Source organism: Carettochelys insculpta, chromosome 1 (assembly GCF_033958435.1).
Source record: "Carettochelys insculpta isolate YL-2023 chromosome 1, ASM3395843v1, whole genome shotgun sequence".
Classification (NCBI taxonomy): domain Eukaryota; kingdom Metazoa; phylum Chordata; order Testudines; family Carettochelyidae; genus Carettochelys; species Carettochelys insculpta.
Window position 1 is genome coordinate 52936892 of NC_134137.1, and position 20916 is coordinate 52957807.

The window sequence follows — 20916 nt, forward strand, 5'->3', positions numbered from 1 at the left end:
ACCCACCATCCCATTGACCAACTTCACACCTTTTCTGAAACAATTCCAAAAAAGAAATCAATATAAAGCCCTCATGTGAGAGGGCTCCCTTATTTCACAAACAGTTTTCAATCAGCTCTGGAAACGCAAACACTGCTGTTAGGTCCCTAGCATCTGCAGTGGTCATGCAGTGCATGTCATATATCTACAACTGTCCTGTTTTCCCAAAGAGGTCCAAACCACCATTGAGGACCTTCCCTTTGAAATGTCTCAATTCTTTGCAGCGAGTACTAACAAGATGCTTCACTACTTCAAAGATTCACGGGTCACCTTATTTACTCTGGGCATCCAAACAGTGACTGCAAAACATAAACAAAACAGACAAGTTAGATACATTGACTCCATCCCATCAGTCGTTTTGAACATTTGGTTGAGTTGGACAGCCCCCATAGCTCACAGGCTCCGAGAGAAGCCACGTATCAGCTTCAGTGCAAGGCTAGCAGCATTCTACCCTGCCTGGCGAGCTATCACCTCCAACAAGTGGGTCTTAGTGATTGTACATCAGGGGTCACTCTCACGAGTCCATGCTCATGCAAGTGGCACAACTTCTTCTGCAGCTAGGAGCCATAGAAGAAGTACCCACCGAGCACAGGGAAAGGGGCTTCTACTCATGCTACTTCTTCACACAGAAGAAAACGGGGCCAGAGAACCATACTAGCGCTCAGAAATCTAAGCCGGTGTGTACTTTGTCAAAGATTGAAGATGGTAATGTTAGCCACGATCATCCCTGCACTACAGAAATGGGGATTGGCTGTCCACTCTCGACTTCCAGGATGCTTATTGTCATGTCGCTGCCCACCTGTCACACAGCCCTTTACACAGATTTGTGATGGTGAAACAATACTTCCAGTATAGGGTGCTGCCCTTCAGGCTATGCACAGCACCAAGGGCTTTCTCAAAGTTTCTGGCACTGGTCACAGCATATCTGAGAAAAAAGGGAGTAACCGTCTTTCCCTACCTAGACAACTGTGTAATAAGAGGCCACCCCTTCGCTCAGAACCAACAGATAACAGCTGTGACCAGAACGCTATTCTCTGATGTGGGTCTATGAATAAACCTGCCAACGTGCACCCTGACATCAACTTGCACACTCAAATTCATAAGGGCACTTTTGGATGACCAGACAGGCACAGCCTCGCTGCCTGTACACAGTCTAGAGGCAATCCAAGACCTCATCACTCTACAGGTCAGTCCCAGCGTAACTGCCAGGCAATGTCTATGTCTCCTTGGCCACATGGCAGCAGCAATCTTGGTTGACCCCATGCATGCCTCCGGATGAGACCAATGCAGGGCTGGTTCACAGCAGTGTTCAGGCCCCCTGTCCATCCACTAAACTGAGCATCCCAGCTGCAGTCAATTACTCTTCCAGCTGTTGTATGCAGCCACAGAACCTATGCAAAGGGATTCCTTCCAGAAACCCTCTCAACTATCACACAGATCACCAACAACACAGTCCTCATAATGACAGACAATACACCAGCAATGTACTGCATCAACAAACAGGGCTGAGTACGCTCAAAACAACTCTGCTGAGAAGCAGGGTAATTGAGGGAGTGGTGTATCCCTTGAAAAACGCACCTGGTGGCGGCCTACATACCAAGAAGGATCAATCTACTTGTGGACAACCTCAGCCACAGTTTCCCTCCTGATCACGAGTGGGAAAACAACAGATCCACCATTTGCAACATCTTCCACAGATGAGGGTTACCAACCGTGTCTCTGTTTGCTACAAGGGCCAACAAATGCTGCATTTACTATTGCTCCGGACATGGATTAGGCTACAGTTCACTGGGGGTTCATTCAATATCTCATGGAATACACCTTTAGTGTATGAATTCCCCCAATTCCTCTCATTCAGAGGGTCGTGATCAAGATAAAATGGGACAGAGCTTGGGTAATACTACTAGCACCCATATGTCCCAGATAGATGTGGTTCTCTGAACCTCTGCAGCTGTCCAGACAGCCCCCTTATCATCTTCTTCCTGTTTTCTTGCCCTTAACCCAACAGAATGGATCCATTCACTGCCCAGCCGTTGACTGCCTTCACCTCCACATGTCGCTCCTGGCTGGCTGGCAGATTCAGAGCTGCACTGTGCACCTCAGGTCCAAACAATCCTCATAAACAGTAGGCAACCTGCAACAAAGAAGCCTTACTTACAAAAATAACAACACTTCATAGTGTGGTGCTTCTTTCACAATTATGTGACCCCATGCACCCCCTATTCAAGACCATTCAGTCTTCACCCACCTACTCATCAAGCAGTTCCTTAAAGGCCTCCACAACACGTTCCCACCAATTAAAGAGCTGATGCCTGCGAGGGTCCTCAATTTGGTCCTTAGGGCCCTAACCAGCAAACCCATAGTCACCAGCTATTTGCTGCACTTGTCCATGAAAGTAGCTTTCCTTGTGGCAATCTCCTTGGCACGAAGGGTAGGAGGGATCAGTGCACTAATGTCTGAACCATCATATATGACTTTTTACAAGGACAAAGTGGTCCTTCGCACCCACCCAAAATTCCAGAGCATGCATACGCTCGACATTCGTTGGGTCTTGGTCTTCCACTGCAGAGAACTCAGCCATTTCAGAAGATGTCCTGACTCTTTGTATCCTCACCGAAAGGATGCCTGTCTCCAAACAGAAGCGATCCAAATGGATCTTGGTCTATATAAGACTCACCTAAAATAAGTTTAGCAAAGAACCTCTGGTGGGCATTCGTGTCCATTCCACGTGTGCAATGGACGCCTCTACAGCCTTCCTATGACTGATGACATTTACAGAGCAACCACGTGGGCGTCTGCTCACACTTGAACTCAGCGTTACGCCATACAAGCCTATGCTGATTCAGACTGCATTTGGCTGATCCGTTTTGTTATCAGCCGATGTACACCATCCAAAAGGACCCACCTCCAAGCAATGACGCTGGTTTGTAGTCACCTAAAAGTGGAGCACCAATGGGGACACTTGAAGAAGAAGGAGACGTTACTCACCTTGTGCAGTAGCTGGAGTTCTTCGAGATGCTGTCCCCCTGGGTGCACCACCACCCACCCTCCTCCCCTCTTCTTCGCATTGCTTCCTTGGCTTCTGGATCAGAGAAGAACTAAGAAGCTGGCTCCTGTGCATGCACAGTAAGTGCTACAGGCATCTCATGTCTGTGCCCTGTCCACGTGGACAGCCGACGGGGAGACACTGCTACCTACAAATCTACAGCCCATGGGTGCATCGGCGTTGACACAGCTAAAGGTGGAGCACTCATGGGGACAACATCTCAAAGAACTCCTGTTACTGCACAGGGTGAGTAACTGTTCCTTCCCCATGGTTTTGCTGATTGTGTATGGCTCTGATCCTGAAAACATATATGTGCTTACTCATGAGTAGTTCCACTGAAGTTAAGGATGTACATGTATAATGTGCAAGGTTGGGGCCTAAATTTTAAACCTTGAACTTTCTGTAGAAAATTGAAATACACTGAAAAGTTATTAAGAGATAATAGAAAATATTGTTCAGAGAGTAAGAGAGCCTCATTCATCCTAGACTGGTGGTTCTTATCTCAGAGGATTTGGGGCTGGCTCCCCATTCCAAGTGTTGTCCCCTCATGCAGAGAATCACAGAATCTGTCTGGTTTGGCCTGGCCACACGTGCATCATGACAGATGGACAGCTGGGCCAGATATGAGTGAATGGTACTGCATGCCCCTGGGCCAGGTCATGACATCCAGTGAAGGAACCAGATCCAACCATCACCGCAGAGCAACAGGGCACAGGCTCACATGCCAACTCCCTGATGCCTGCTAGGGTCTCCCCGTCCTGAGAATATTCCCCAGCATTTGGGATACACTGCTGTAAAAGACACAAGCATCTGGAAATATTGTGTTACTCTTAAGATACTTAAAACTTAGCTAATCTGCACAAGGCCGTATCTATATACAGTGCTCTTTGTGTGCAAAGTTAATGGAATTGTGTATTGCCAACACTGCAAGGGAGCTCTTTTCTGAAACAAGCTGAGCACAGGAGCAAGCCCTGCTGGTCTCTCCTCCCCCTCACCCCCTCACCACCCCCCGACCACAGAGATCACAGTTTCAAGCTTGGCTGTGGTAGTGTTTAGGATGGATGCAGAGGCTAGGACTACACTGTAGGCCTATCCCGAAATAACTTATGCAATTTATATTGAGCAAATTGTATGAGTTATTTGGAGGTAACTTATTTTGAACGTCGGTGCTGGCTACATGGCACTGAAGTTCAAAATAAGTGCCTGTTTTGAACTTCCCACTATCCCTCTCACAATGAGGGGTGGCAGGGTCAAAATACCGTGCTTGAAATAGCCTGCTATTTCTAGCATGGTGTTTGGCCAGACGGTTTCTTCTTCATTGCAGCCTTAGCCTCAATATATTCAACCCCTCCCCTCTTCCACCATCAGAAGATGCTAAGTTGTGGGTGAGCATTAAGTATCCTGTGGGCCAGATATTGTTTGCTGGGGTCAGTCCCTGCCAGACTGTCAAAAGTTTTGTTTACCTGCACCACTCACAACTCCCATTGGCCGCAGTCCAGTGGGAGCTTCTGGAAGTGGTGGGCATCTGAGCACTCCCATTGATTTTCAGAGGATTTCTCACCTACTTGGAATCAGACATTTGCCTAATACCTTGCTAAATCAAGGTAAAAGGCATAAGCAGCAATAAAATGAGGGGCAATGGGAGCTGCAGGAAGTGGTAGTCTGGCCCACTGAGCTTCCCACATTTTCTATTGGCTAGAAGCGACAATCTGTGGCCAGTGGGGCTTGAGTGGCTGTAATCTTGGACATACAGGTAACTAATGTGCTGGCGGTCCACCCAAGGCTAATTCTGGAGAACTGTGTCTGGCCTGCAGGCCATTTATTGCCCACCTCCATGCTAAGTGACAGTGTACACTGTTGTATCTGGCCCTTGTTCAGGAGACACAATGATGACATGAAAAGAGCTGCATTTCTAACAAGTAGCTTTACAGAAAGTGGATAGTAATCTCTTTGTGCAGCAAAAGAGAAGTTAATAGCCGCTCCAGGCCATCTTTTTTCCTTGTTAATTGTGAAAATAGAATTACTTTGCAGTGCAAAAATAGTCATTCTGTCTACATGTGCCAATATGTCACTGAATTCAGTGTGAACCTGGATGTACCAGTGGAAATATCAGGCCCCAAGTATTTTTGACGTGTATCTTATGTCTCCCGCCAGCCTCCACTCTTGTACTCTCTCTCTATTTTTACATCTTCAGCTTCAGAATTCGTTTTCCGTTCTTTTATTTGTCCCACTTTCTCTTGCCCTGCTTTTCCTGATTACATTTACTAAATATTGCCCTTCTTTTTTTATCTCTCATCCATTTTTTTTAACTTGTCATCTTTGAGAGATTCCAAGGAGGAGCAGCAGTGGAGATAAATTAATATCTCTTTTCTCTGGCACCGGGTGTGAAGTAAAACTGCTGGGTGTTTCAGTGGCAGTTGGCATCTTAAAGACAAGGGCATGACTTTAGTCTATTCCTTGTTACCATGTGCCTTGTGGAGAAAGAGCAATTGGTGCAATTGCTCTGTAAACCTTGATATTTGGTGAAAAACTAATTTTTAACAAAAATAAATAGTTTGAAAAGCATTTTACAATTCAAGGATACAGGTTTCCTTAAGTGTTGAACACAATTTCTGTTCTTTTCTAATGCCCACCCTGCTATGTGATCAAATTAACATAATGAAACACAATAGTCTGCTAACTATGTCTTGCTTCATAATGAATTCGTTGCCATTTAGTGGCTGGTTTTAGTGTAAGTCTACCAAATATTTCATTGGGCTGAGCTACACTTACATACATTTCTGGTGGTCTTTTCTCTCTTCTATATGTATTTTAAGTTTTGTTCCATCTTTGTTCATGAGAGATGAGCTTATTGTTCTTATCCAGAGCTTTTTCTCTGAAAATCAATGACAGTTTCCTTTACACTAAAAGGCAGTGGTTCAAAATACTTAAGTCTTCTTACAAATTCAATGACATTTTAAAATAAGCTTATACTTCATTTATTGCCGCTTTTGCCTTTGGCTCTGATTTAGCAAAGTATTAGACAAAGGTCTAACTTCAAGTATATAAGACGTCCTCTGAAAATCAGTGGGATTGCTCATATGCCCAAAGTTAGATGCAGGCTGAACTGGGCTTTCTTCTCCTATGAAAGTTGATTGTATTATGCATGGGTATATTCTGCGGGTGTGGTGAGACTCTATACAGATCATAGAATTGTAGAACACTAGGACTGGAAGGGACCTCGAGAGGCTATCAAGTCCAGCCCCCTGCCCCAATGGCAGGACCAAGTACTATCTAAACCATCCCTGATAGACATCTATCTAACCTGTTCTTAAATATCTCCAGTGATGGAGATTCCACAACCTCCGTTGGCAATTTATTCCACTGTTTGACTGCCCTGACAGTTAGGAACTTTTTCCTAATCTCCAACCTAAACCTCCCTTGCTGCAGTTTAAGCCCGTTGCCTCTTGTTCTATCCTCAGAGCCCAAGAAGAACAAGTTTTCTCCTTCCTCCTTATGACTCCATTTTAGATACCTGAAAACCGCTATCATGTTTCCCCTTAATCTTCTCTCACTCTTTTCTGGACCCTCTCTAGTTTCTCCACATCTTTTTTGAACTGCGCTGCCCAGAACTGGACACAATACTCCAGCTGAGGCCTAACCAGCGCAGAGTAGAGCGGAAGAATGACTTCTCGTGTTTTGTTCACAACACACCTATTAATGCATCCCAGAATCATGTTTGCTTTTTTTGCAACAGCATCACAGTGTTGACTCATATTTAGCTTGTGGTCCCCTATAATCCCTAGATCCCTTTCTGCTATAGTTGTTCCTAGACAGTCTCTCCCCATTCTGTATGTGTGAAACTGATTGTTCCTCCCCAGGTGGAGCACTTTGCATTTGTCCTTGTTAAACTTCATCCTGTTTATCTCAGACCATTTCTCCAATTTATCCAGATCATTTTGAATTATGACCCTATCCTCCAAAGCAGTTGCAGCCCCTCCCAGCTTGGTATCGTCTGCAAACTTAATAAGCGTACTTTCTATGCCAATATCTAAATCATTGATGAAGACATTGAACAGAACCAGTCCTAACACAGACCCCTGCAGAACCCCACTTGTTATACTTGTCCAGCAGGATTGAGAACCATTAAGAACTACTCTCTGGGTACTGTTATCCAGCCAGTTATGCACCCACCTTATAGTAGCCTCATCTAAATTGTATTTGCCTAGTTTTTTTATAAGAATATCATGAGAGACCGTATCAAATGCTTTACTAAAGTCTAGGTATACCACATCTACCACTTCTCCCCTATCCACAAGGCTCGTTTTCCTATCAAAGAAAGCTATCAGATTAGTTTGACAAGATTTATTCTTTACAAACCCATGCTGGCTGTTTCCTATTACCTTACCACCTTCCAAGTGCTTGCAGATGATTTCTTTAATTACCTGCGCCATTATCTTTCCTGGCACTGAAGTTAAGCTTACTGGCCTGTGGTTTCCTGGGTTATTCTTATTCCCCTTTTTATAGATGGGCACTATATTTGCCCTTTTCCAGTCTTCTGGAATCTCTCCTGTCTCCCATGATTTTCCAAAGATGATAGATAAAGGCTCAGATACCTCCTCTATCAGCTCCTTGAGTATTCCAGGGTGCATTTCATCAGGCCCTGGTGACTTGCAGACATCTAATTTTCCTAAGTGATTTTTAACTTGTTTTTTTTTTATTTCAACTTCTAACCCTACCCCTTTCCCACTAGCATTCACTATGTTGGGCATTCCTTCATCAGACTTCTCAGTGAAGACTGAAAATAAAGAAGTCATTAAGCATCTCTGCCATTTCCAAGTTCCCTTGGAATGTAGAGTACTTCATGTGCGATATATATTTTTCTTCCTGATTATACATTTAAGACACAGATTGTTGATACATTTTAAAAATGCACATTTAATGATTTCATAGTTAAAGGACCTTGTTAACTTGAAGCTGATTCATTTTTTAAAGGCTAGTTTCTTGTAGCACACCATTTTAAAAAGTAGATACTGTACTTCCTTTTATTTTTTTGCCTTTAATCCTTTTTCCTGTAATTGCCTTTTTTTCTCATGTTGGTGTTAAAGATTTTTTTCAGAAAGAGGGAAGATTATTCAGACCCCCCAAACCTAGAATTGGATCCAAATGGGAAGACATTTAGCCCTGGGCAGAGGTCCTTTTACCTCAGTGGGCCTATTCACATGAGTAAAATTACGCAAATGCTTAAATATCTGCAAGGATCCAGCCTTGACTTGCCCACAGAAGGGAATTACAGAAACTGACTACACAGAAAGCACTGTCAAATGCACAAAGTAAACAACTGGGGGAAAATAGTGTGAAATATTTTTTTCTTTAACTCTGTTCGTTTATAACTATTGTAGGTGTCGTTTGCCACTATTGTCTCAGTCCTGGAAATATTCACCTGCTGTATTTAAACTCATGTTTGCTGAAGTGTGTACAGACTCAGAACCTTAAGCAAAAGGAAAATGTTCATATACAAATTTGATTTTTAAGTTGACACTGTCCCTTTTAAAAAGTGAAATTTTGGTCCATCCTAATCAGGCTAATTCGGGGAGCAAGGAAGGATGGGAAATTTCCAGTTTATGAAGAAAAATCAGTCATAAGCCTAAAATAAAAACTGAAAAGCTGTGCTGGTATATCCATGGCATTGAGCAGGCTAAATGAGAGCGGCATTCAAATCTGCCTGAACTTTACATTTTATTATTGTAGTTATGTCTGTAGTACAGAGTATCTAAAATATTTAACATGTGGTCTTTTATTGAAATATGACTATGAATATGTCATGTGTGATTGATCCTGATGTTTTACAGTAACATTATGGGGGAAGACTCTTTTCAGATTGCTTTAAGATGTTTATGTAGCCTATCAATGTTTTATTGACATTCAGATATGCATATATATGCTCCTGGAATCATAAAAGCAAATTTTTAAAGCAGTAAAAGCATGAAAAACACTTAATATCCAAAATAATGAATAATCATTTAACGTTTATTTCCATTTTTATTATTCTTATTTCCAAATGGTGTTTTAGAAAGTTTCCGGTTACTTTACTGTTTAACAAAATTGTGCTCGTATATAGGTAACTGTACTATATTTTTTTAATCAAAAATATTTTTTCTGATAGATAAGAAGAAATTAGTAGTAATGTTGAAAGTTAATTTTATATAATAGCATAGGAACCAAGCTGAGCCTGCATATGATTTCAGGGTGAGAGTATGGATAATTTCAACTGGGGAGTGCGCAGACGGTCTCTAGATAGTCTGGACAAATGCGATATGCAGCTTCTGGAGGAAAGCCAGCTTTCAGGAAGTACACCCAGCCTAAATAAAATGAACCATGAGGACTCTGATGAGTCATCAGAGGAGGAGGACCTAACAGCAAGCCAAATCTTGGAACACTCAGACCTAGTAAGTAGCTGATTTACAGTTTAAGATTTTTTTAAAATAAACTGGTCTTTAGTTTCCTGTTGCCTAAATACAAACTGATCAGCTAGAATTTGGGATGCCAGATGTCACAAAACTGCTTTCTAACAGCTCGCTTGTCCTTTAGCTGAAAATGAAAAGAATTTTGATGAAAGTACAAAACACAGGAAGTGTCAGATCTGATAAGTAGCACTTTATTCAGCAAGCTACTAGTTCTGCTTAAACATCCAGAGTTAAATCCTTCTGTTTATAAATGTTTATAAAATGTTGCAGCTATATGATTTTGAAAAAGTCACCTATGGATAGGGTGACCATATGTCCCTAAGTGAGATAGGGGACATCTGGTAAGATTGCTTGGAGTTAGGTGAGTTCAATGGCAATCCATTAGAACTGTGCAGTACAAACATTCAATATAACATTAAGTTGACTGAGCACCCATTTAAACAACAAAAACAGGCAGAAATTAAAAGATATGTGCCTACAATTAAGTGGTTATTGCTCTACAGAAGCACTTTGCCTTGTCCTCATCTTGCTGTCCTCCAGTGTGTGAGCTGCTAGTGTGAGGGCTGGTAGTGAGAGAGAGAAAGATGCAGGATCCAAAGCAAGGGGCTGGGGGAGTGGGAGTGTGTGGGGGGGGCTGGGGTATATGAATGAGCAGCTGGAAATCAGGGCTGTGTGTGTGTGCAGGAGGGCAGGAGTCAGAAGGCTGGGAGCAGGGAGAAGCCCTGGGGTTCTGAAACAGTGAAAACCATTTGATACCTTTGCAGCAGTAAGAAAAGAGAATGAAACCTACTAGGCCTATGCACACACCCTATATAAATTCCACTAGAGTCAGATAGTAACACCAACAGACCTGGGGTTGCTGGGACCAGGGATAGAACCTGTAAGTATATGGTCTAAAGCCTTGCACTCTACCACATGAGCTAAAGGCCTCCTGGGTCTCAGCTGAGGCTGTAGAGCAGAAACTTCACTCACCCCAGATGAGGTGTAAGTGCCTCTGGGCATTACAAAGAAGTTATGGTGCCTAACAGACTTCAAATTCTCTCAGACAAAGAGTTAATGGGTACAAAACAGACATCAAAACACTCCTGATCCACAAACCAGTTAGTCTACATTTTAATGGAGTAAGCTATTCTGTTAATAACTTAACAGTTTGTGTCTTATTGAAGAATAATTTTCACACTGCTTTGGAAAGAGAGACTGCTGAACTCTCTTTCATATTCAAATTTGACACATTAACGCATGGTTTGAACTGGGATGCACATTTTCTGGGACACTATAGGGGCTCTTTTGCACACTTGGCTTAATCTAATTCTTGACTCGCCCCGCCCCTCTGCTCTCTGATTTACTCATCTTGATAATATTTTTTATGAATTGTGAGCTTTGATTACTATTTTTGGTTCTCTGTGCCTTACATGTTGAGTCTGTTCTGGTCTGGCTATGGTCTGAAGAAGTGGGTCTGTCCCACGAAAACTCGCCTAATAAATTATTTTGTTAGTCTTTAAAGTACTACTTTACTGCTTTTTTTATTATGGTTCCTGTTTGTTTCCTAGTTACTGTCTTTGGGCGACCCCTTCCTTCCCCCACTCTGCAGGCTAGCTCCCCCATTCCCCAGGGCAGAGCCAGATTAAGAGAAGGGCAGCAACCTAATTGTTCAAATACCCCTTCCCAAACAAATGCTGAAGCTTGCTAAATCACTACATCTGGAAATCCAGCTTTAATTGAAAAGTCAAACTAATAAACAGGATGTATGGTAAAGTACTTCCAGTTTTTAAAATATTATGCATGAATTAGTAACCTAACACAGGATATTTTTTTAAAAATATTTATCAGTTTTCAGATAGTTCAAAAACTTCAAAAGAATTGTGTTGTAAAAAGAATTATTTCCCTTCTAAATCCTTAACACCTATACAAAGTGGGACAGCCGAACTCCCAACCCAACCCTATTTCTCCCATCACTTCACCTTTTTCCAGCACTTCTCAAAGGGGTGGGGGGGAGGGGCTGTGGCTCTGGCCTTTGAGAGACAGCACAGGCAGACAGAATGGAATAGGGGGTTTGCACCCCAAAGGTGTGGGTGGTGTTCCACCTGCCACACCTGCCTGAGCAATTTAAGAGTCTTGGGCTCCCAGACTCTTTTAAATTGCCTTGGATCATGAGCATTTGCCCTCCTTGCTCCACATCCATCAGTAGGCCAGGCTGAGCCCCTCCCATACTACAAACCCTTGGACTTCAGCCTGGAGCCCCCTCCTGCTGCACCTCAAACTCTTCATCCCAAGCTCTACCTGAGAGTATGCACTCCTAGCTAGCCTACCTTCACACCGTCTCACGTGCCAGCCTTCTGTTCCAGTCTGGAGCCACCCCATATTCTGAGCCCTTTATTTTCATCAGCCCAGATCCTAGGGGGCCCCACAAAATTTAATAGCCCTGACTTCCAGAAGAGTTAATCCAGATTTACCAGCCCTCCTCCATGATTCACCTTCTTTGTGCCCATCTTCCCATCTCTGCTCCCTCCTGAACCCTCTCCCCCATCCTTTATGGGACTCCTCCAAACCCATGATACCCCATCTAACCCCTGGCCTGGGTCAAGCTGCTCTTTACTCCATAGACTTGCCTGTTTGCTGCTGCCTGTGGACTACCAAGCTAAATGCAACATCCCAGCAGCTGTCCCCCATTTCTCCTAAGTGGCTGCCCCCCATTTCCCACCATAGGGCCCTGCTCTCCCATCCCCAGTCCTATTATCTGCCAGCAGTGCTTGGCAGGGGGGATATCTGAGACAGCCTTCTCTGTCTTTTTCAGGCAGTGTGACCAAAGAGTGCTCAGCATCCTGACCCCCTCACCCCGCCTCCACTACCCTCTTCCCATCACCCCAGGGGCTGCTGGCAACAGCATTTTTATACAATCTGTTTGAAGAGCCTGCCCACTTCCTCCAGCCTCTCCAGCTAAGTCTTTAAACATATAGCCCCTGCCGCTTAAGGAGCGCTCTCTGTAAAATTCAGGTCTCTGCTTTGCAGTATATGGGACAATTGACCTGTTTTTTTAAAAAAGTTAGGACGCTCTCCAGAGAGCTCAAAAAAGGGATCGTCCTGGCTAAAATGGGATGGATGGTCACCCTACCTATGGAATGTTTAAACATGAATAAAGCGTTGATCCCTATTTAAACAGATATAAAATTGATAAGCGTACAAGCTGAGACAAGTTAATAAATATTCTTGGTAAGATGTCAGAGTCCACCCTCATGAGACCAGGGTCAGATGGGTCAGGAAAGTAGAAGGAGACAAACTGGAGATAAGAACAATGGATCAAATGCTTGGAGTCACGTGGGATCAGGGTGCCAAGAAAACAGACTGGAAAAGCAGGAGCAAGAAGCACAAGATACACAATCCAGAGCAGGGTGGACCCAGTTATTCAGGCAGCTTCGCATTCCTACTTTTAGTAGGACTAGTGGGCTAATCAGCAGCTCTGAATTCCATCAATAAGACCTTAGGGACTGAACAACAAGTGGGTAGGACTTCATAGATCCCAGGTCAGCAGTTGTCAGCAGGCTGCCTGGTGGAGGTTTGGAGTGTGACTGCTCTCTGGCAAGGGATATGAAGAGCTGGCTAGGGATGTAAAGGGTAACAAGAAGATTTTCTACAGGCATGTTAACAATAAGAGGGTTATCAGGGAAGGTGTGGGACCATTACTGGATGAGAGAGAGAACTTAGTGACAGATGACATAAGAAAAACTGAAGTACTCAATGATTTTCTTGCCTCAGTCTTCCTGTGCAAGGACAGTGCCCACACTATAGTGCTAGACAATGCTATATGGGATGGTAGCACTCAGTGGGAAAGGAGCAAGTTACATGTCTTCTAGAAGTTGAGGAGACCTTGGGAAGTCATTGAGACCAGTCCCCTGCTCTCTTAGCAGGACCAAACACTATTGCTTAGGGATATTTTTTGTTAAGCTATTTGCCCCAGACTCCTAAATGGTCTCCTCAAGGATTGAGCTCACAACCCTAGATTTAGCAGGCCACTGCTCGAGCCACTGAGCTATCCCTCTCTATGAAAATGTTTGTTTCTTGATACACATATCATAGAACATGAAGGGACATGAGGCGGGACATAAGTCCAGTCGCCTGCCGTCTTGGCAGGACCAAGCACCATCCCTTTTCCAATCTATTTACCCCAGATCCCTAAATGGGCCCCTTAAGGGCTCGCAATGCTGAAACTACTGAGCTATGCCTCCAGCTACTTAAAAAAACTAGATGTACACAAATCCATGGGTCTGGATTTAATGCACCCAAGGGTACTGAGGGAATTGGCAGACGTCATTGCCGAGCCTTTGGCCATTGTCTTTGAAGACTCTTGGAGATTGGGAGAGATTCCAGATGACTGGAAAAGGCAAATGTAGTGCCCATCTTTAAAAAAAGGAAGAAGGACAATCCAGGGAACCATAGACCAGTCAGCCTTACCTCAGTACCTGGGAAAATAATGAAAAGGATCCTCAAGGAATCCATTTTGGAGCACTTAGAAGAGGAGAAAGTGATCAAAAGTAGCCAACATGGATTCACCAAGGGCAAGTCCTGCCTGACCAATCTGATTAGTTTCAGTGATGAGGTAACAGGCTCTGTGGACATGGGGAAGTCAGTGGATGTGATATACCTTGACTTCAGTAAAGTTTTTGATTCAGGCTCCCACAACATTCTTGCCCATAAGTTAAGGAAGTATGGATTGGATACATGGATTATAAGATGGATAGAAAACTGGCTTGATGGTCAGCCCCAACAGGTAGTGGTCAGTGGTTTGATATTTGGATGGCGGTCAGTTTCAAGTGGAGTGCCGCAAGGCTTGGCTCTGGGGCCAGTTTTGGACTGCACCTTCAGCAAGTTTGCAGATGACACCAAGCTAGGGGGAGATGTAGATACATTGGAGGGTAGACCTAGGATCCAGAGTGACCTGGATAAATTAGAGGATTGGGCCAAAAGAAATATGATGTGGTTAAACAAGGAGACTTGTAGAGTCCTGCACCTGGGGTGGAAGAATCCCAAGCACTGTTATAGACCAGGGACTGACTGGCTAAGCAGGAGTACAGCGGAAAGGGACCTACGGATTATAGTGGATGAGAGGCTGGATATGAGTAAACAGTGCACCCTTGTAGCCAAAAAGGCCAATGGCATATTAGGGTGCATACAGAGGAGCATTTCGAGCAGGTCTAGAGAGGTGGTTGTTCCTCTCCATTTGGCACTGGTGAGGCCACATCTGAAGTATTGCATCCAGTTTTGTGCCCCCTAGTATAGAAGGTACGTGGATGTGCTGGAGCAGGTTCAGCGGAAGGCAATGAAAATTATTAAGGGGCTGGAGCACAAGACCTATGAGGATAGGCTGAGGGATTTGGGCTTGTTTAATTTGCAGAAGAGAAGACTGAGGGTAATTTAAAAACGGCCTTCAACTTTCTGAAGGAGTGCTCTAAAAAGGATAGAGAGAAACTGTGCTCAGTGGTGACAGACAGCAGAACAAGGGGTAATGGACTGAAGTTACAGAGGGAGAGGAGTAGGTTGGCTAATAGGAGGGTGGTGAAACACTGGAATATGTTGCCTAGAGAGGTGGTAGATTCTCCATCCCTGGAGGTTTTTAACTCCCAGCTTGACATAGTCTTGGCTGGGATAACTTAGTGGGGGTTGATCCTGCTTGAAGTAGGGGGCTGGACTAGATGACATGTTGAGGTCCCTTCCAGCCCTAGGATTCTATGAAACTGGGTCATGACAGGATTCTTCCCCTGCTGTAGTTAACCCACCTCCCCAAAAGGCAGTAGCTAGATGAACAGAAGAATGCTGTATATTCCAAGGATTAAGTCATTTTAATTACATTGCTGAAGGGTGTGGATTTTTATACCCCTGAGAGCCGTAGCTGTGCTGATGTGAATTTTTAAGTGTAGGCCAGTCCTCTATGTGAACAGGTTTTTTGCCATATGTTTTCCTAATTTTTCTGAACAGAAAGAGAAGTATTTGTTGGTAGGAGTTAGAGGTCAGTTACTAGAGTTGACAACTGTCTAATCACACAGATCCGAACATCCTTGTCCCATCCCCTGCCCTGCCCCTTCTTCAAGGACCTCTTCCCCCTCACTTTACCACCTTCCTCCCTCACTCTCCCTTCCCCTCCCTCACTCACTTTCAGTGGGATGGGGCAGGGGTTTGGGGCATGGGAGGGGCTAAGAGGTGTGGGCCCTGGCAGGAAGTTTGGGTGGGGGAACTCTCAGGGCTGGGGCTGGGGCAGGGGTGCAGGAGGGTTGTGGTGCAGAGGCTCTGGGGTGTGGTCCAGGGCTGAGATGGGGGTGCAGAGTCTGGAAGGGAGGTTTGAATGCAGGAGTGGACTCAGGGCTGGGTTAGGGGCTTGGGATGCAGGAGTGCAGGGTCTGGGATGTGGCTTAGGGCTGGGGTCAGGGTACAGGCTCTGGGAAGGAGTTAGGGTGCAGGAGGGGGCTCAGGGCTGGGGCGAGGGGTTGACATATAGAGGGGGTTCAGGGTGTAGGAGACTCTGGGATGGGGCTCAGGGATGGGGCAGGAAGTCAGGGTGCAGGGTCTGGCCAGGTGGGGCTTACGTCAGGCAGCTGCCAGCTGGGGGCACAGTGAGGCTAAGATGAGCTCCCCACCTCCCTGATCATATGCCACTCTCAGAAGCAGCCAGCACATTCCTGTGGCCCCTAGCTAGGGGGAGCAGGTGGTACCACACACTGCCACTCTCTCCAGGCACTGTCCTCACAGCTCACTTTGACTGCAGTTCCCAGCCAATGGGAGCTACAGAGTCACCACTCAGTGTAGAGGCCATGCACAAAGATCTCCTGTCTAATGCCTTGCCGCTTAGGGACTGGAGGGAGGGATGGCCACCCTCTTCCATGAGCAGCACAGGGCCAGAACAGGCAGGTAGCTTTCCTTAGTCCTACCGCACTGCCCGACTTTTCACAGCTGGTCTCCCAGTTTGGCTTAAGGCGCCTCCAAGAGATCAAATACCATTTTAGGGTACTCTTGATGAAACTAGTGATGTTGGCAACTCTGTGATTTAAATCTTGTTCCCCTAGGTTTGCAGTTGAACTGCTATTGTGACTTACTTTGACTTAAACCCTTGTACTCTGAGTAGAGCATAGGTCATCTACAAATCTCCTCCACTTCACTCTCTCTTGAGACAAAATTCCTAGCTGGCTCCAGGAGTACCCCACTTATTTTCCTTCAGTCACAGTAGATCTTCTCCATGTTGGCTGATGTCTTCCTCTTTTGCGTTGGCCGTGTGGGTTCCATTTGAGAGCTTGATGATCTATGCTGGATGATGGTTTTCTGAGAGTGTGGCCTAGCCATCCCCACTTCCTTCTCCTGATTTGAACATCAAATGGTTTTTGTCCTGGTCTGTTCCAAAACTCCTCATTTGTTATAGTCTTGCCATTTGATATGGAGGATGTACCTCAGGCATCTGTCTGAAACTTGTGATTTGAAGACTTTTTAGTACGCTGGGTCTCACACCCATACAAGTGCACACTCATCACATTTATGTTGGAAATTTGCAGTTTCATCTTAATAGGTATTATTTGTGAACACCATATGGGATGAAGAGTCCTGAATGCAGCTGCTGCTTTCCCTAACCTAGAATTGATATCCTTGTCTATTCTTCCATCTCTGCCCCTAATACTCCCCAAGTAGGGGAACTGCTCCACATCTTCCAGGTCATCCTCTCCCAGTTTGATGGTGGTATTTGTGGACAGATTGATCCTCATTGTCTTGTTTTTCCCTTGTTAATGCTGAATACAGTCATTGAGGCAGATAAGCAAAACAGACTGGAAAGAGACTTGTGATAAAACATTGAGAAAGAGGACAAAGTGACACAAAGAATGGATCACAGCAAAAACTCTAAGAAAAGTGAAGGAACGAAAGGACAGAAAAGCAGCAGTCAACAACAGCAAAATAAGAGCAGCCAAAGTGGACACTCAGAGACTGTGTTCAGAAGCCAACAGAGACGTTAAAAGGCTGCAAAAGGGGACAAGAAGGACTTTGTGGAAAACCTTGCGCAACAAGCTGAACAAGCTGCAGGACAGGAGAAACTTGGAAGAGCTCTGTCACATCACACGGGAGCTAGATGGGTCACGGCATACAGTGGAGTGGATCAGCCAGTGCAGGATAAGGAGGGGTATGTGCTAAGAAACCCCACATGAGCAGCTCAGTAGATAGAAGGAACACTCTGAAGTACTACTGAACTGCCCTGCCCACATGGAAACTCTGGACTTACCACCTATAAATACACTTCGGCAAATTAACTTCAACGGACCTATTAAAGAAGAAATCAGAAAAGCTATTGCCCACCTGAAAAGCAGAAAAGCACCTGACCCAGACAACATTCCCGCAGAAGCAATCAAGATGGGTAGTGAGACAGCGGTAAACATGATATATAATCTATTTGGGAAAATTTGGGACACTGGGGAGATCTCACAAGACTGGAAATCTTATCAGTTGTCTAAAGAAAGGTAACCTGAAGGAATACAAGAACTGGAGTAACTGCACATTACTGTCTAGTTCAGGAAAAGTGTTCAATAGAATTCTCTCGGAGAGAAAGAAGACAGAAATTGTTAGACAGCTCAGGAAAGAACAGGCCGGCTTCCAAAGCGAGGGATCTCGTAACGACCAAATACCAGCTCTCAGAGTGATCATAGAACAGTTGCTTGAGTGTAAATATAAATAAATGGAGATACACATCTCATAGAGCTGGAAGGGACCTCTGGAGGTCATTGAATCCAGTCCCCTGCCTTCTTGGCAGGACCAACTACCACCTCTGACAGATTTGTTTTTTCCATTGTATTTGCCCCAGACCTCTAAATGGCCTCCTCAAGAGCTGAGCTCATAACCCTAGGTTGAGCAGGCTAATGCTCAAACCACTGAGCTATCCCTCCCCCAACAGCCCTGTATATAACCTTCATAGACTGTTAAAAACCCTTCCACAGCATTGATAGGGACACTTTGTGGGAGGGGGAAAACCTAATTGCTATTGTACTAATTAAAGTATCCTAGTTTCTGGATAGAGCTCTTCATCAGTAGAGCTGGAATAAGTTCACATAACTTGTTCTCATTTTATAAATGGGAAACTGAGGCACAGAGCGGTGAAGTGACTTGCCCAAGGTCACCCTCCAGGCCTCATTTTAAAATATTTGCATTGTGCAGCATTAATATTATAATATTGCATTATATGATTGTTACAGTAATTTTCAAGGTGTGAGAGAATACTGATATGTCTCTTCTTCTCCATCCCCACCCCACCATTTCTTGCAACATGCAGTCCCCCCCAGAAAACCATATCCAGATCCCCTATCCCCTTCCCCTCTCTGTAAGCCGATTTCCTCTGTTACCCATCAACTCCCCTGTCTTCTCCCTTCCCATATTCCATAATCTTCATCTCTTGCCTGAGCCCTCCAATCTCTCTACTCTTCCCTACCACCAATTTCCATTTATACTTTATGCATAATCCCATCCCTAACCCAAACCACCCTGCCCTGTTCCCACCTTCTCCTATACCCTTAAATCCCCTGCCCCTCCCTTTCAGACTTCACAGTCAGTGGCTCAGAGAGGTGTGAAATGGCCCATTCATCTCAAGGACTTGTTCTCACCTGAAGGAGACATCTAGCCCAACGCAATAGCTCTGAGACGTGTGGACTGCTCCATTCCTGCCAGTGAGGGAATGGAGGGAATATCCCTTCCCTCTTCACCAGGACTGGAGCATTTCTGAGGTGTGTTAGCGTACACCAGTTGTCAGCTCCTCACCCGGGCCTCAGCATTGTGTACCTCCAGTGAGTTCTTCGAAGCATCCTACCCACAGCGTCATGGCTTCTCCATATCACAGTTCTCATGCAGATGCTGTGTAACCACAGTGAGCCCTTTAAGGAGGAGGTTTAAGCATTGGACTGCTAAACCTGGGGTTATGAGCTCTGTTTTTGGGGAGGCCAGTTAGGGATCTGGGGCAAATTGATTTTTTTTTAAAAAGGTCTGTGAGGAATGGTGCTTGGTCCTGCTGTGAGAGCAGGGGACTGGACTTGGTGACCTCTTTTTTTAATAGGGGAAAGAAAGGAAGAGGGGTTCAGACATTATAGATTCTGGATCATACACAGAAAGGGAGAATGTGGGCTGGACAGGCACCCCAACCCTGTTTTTTCCCAGTCACCCAGCTCACCCCAGTGGGTCCCCCTCCACCTGAGCCCCCAAACCTCCTACTATCCATCCCAGTTTATTCTCCTCCCTCAGTACAGCTCTAACCCTCCTCCACTCCTATCCCTCCCCCAGTCCTCTACCCCATGAAATGCAAGCACTCGCATATCTAGTTTTTATGAAAATATAAATACAAATGAATATAGGATTAAAAAACATGAATTACATTCCCCTCAAATTAAAAATAAAAGTCTGACAGAAGCAGCACTCATTAACAATTTTTCAAATGTCTGCCCCAGGTGGGACTTGATCAGATACTGACTGCTGGCTCAGTTTCTTAGGAGTATTGCTTAGCTCTTTGAGCTCCCCAAAAACTTTAAAGGTTATCAGTCCTGTTAAAACCTCCTTCCCCATGTGCTAAGTGTAATTTCTTTAGCATGTCAGTATGCACAGTTTGCAATGCTCCAAACAGGAGATGCAAAATATTTTTGAAATTTCTTTTTCCTTTGAGTTCACCCAAAGCTGCAGTGAATTCTCTTGGTATAACTCCTGAGAGGTGGACGCCTGGGAGGGCTGATCTGATCCTGGATTTGAGCTCTCTGTGAGCAAAATATAGTGGCTAGAATCTCTCAATTCTTAGAAAACCCATTTCCCCCACAAAAGCTCTTTCCTGAAAGCATTTGGTCAAATGAACCCAAACTGGGCTCATTAACAAAACTATGCACACATTGAAGAACACCAAATAACAGCGCTCTGAGTAACCCTGTAGATTTTAGAGTTCTTAGAGTCAAGGTTTAACCAGAAACCTGGTCTTAATGTTATCTGTAGCAGGGCCATCACCTTGCTATAATAAAAAGACATGTGATAGAAGATCTTCACAGCTGGTTCTTTTCATTATTATTTATCCTTTTTCACAGATCATGACTCTCTCTCCCTCTGAGGATACAATTCACATGGATTCTCTTTCTACATCATGTGATACAACCTCAGCTGACCCGCATCATTTTAATACAAGAACATCTAGCTTCGAAGTGTCTTTGACTGACATGAGTAACCGCCAGGTATCTGAGGGCTCTAAGGTAAAGGAGTTTTGAAACTTCCTGGTTATACTTCTCCTTAAATGAGCTTTAAAAGAAAAGTTTATTTTTAAAATGTCATGAGCAGTTTGAATGCTGGGGCAAGTATGTTTTCTCTTCCTCTTGTAGTACAGAATGTTTATATATTTTTATGTAC

At 44.5% G+C, this 20916-nt stretch overlaps 1 protein-coding gene across 10 annotated transcripts in view; it reads left to right on the top strand.

Annotated features, from left to right (window-relative positions):
* FRY (FRY microtubule binding protein) overlaps nt 1–20916 on the top strand; it is a 308821-nt gene that overhangs the window by 247821 nt on the left and 40084 nt on the right. For 9 of the 10 annotated variants that reach the window (XM_074986277.1, XM_074986272.1, XM_074986262.1 and 6 more), the window contains exons 52-53: nt 9313–9513; nt 20601–20762. In XM_074986277.1, the coding sequence (XP_074842378.1) occupies nt 9313–9513; nt 20601–20762 (363 nt within the window). The remainder of the gene's footprint in view (nt 1–9312; nt 9514–20600; nt 20763–20916) is intronic. The other variant, XM_074986254.1, reaches the window with a different exon arrangement.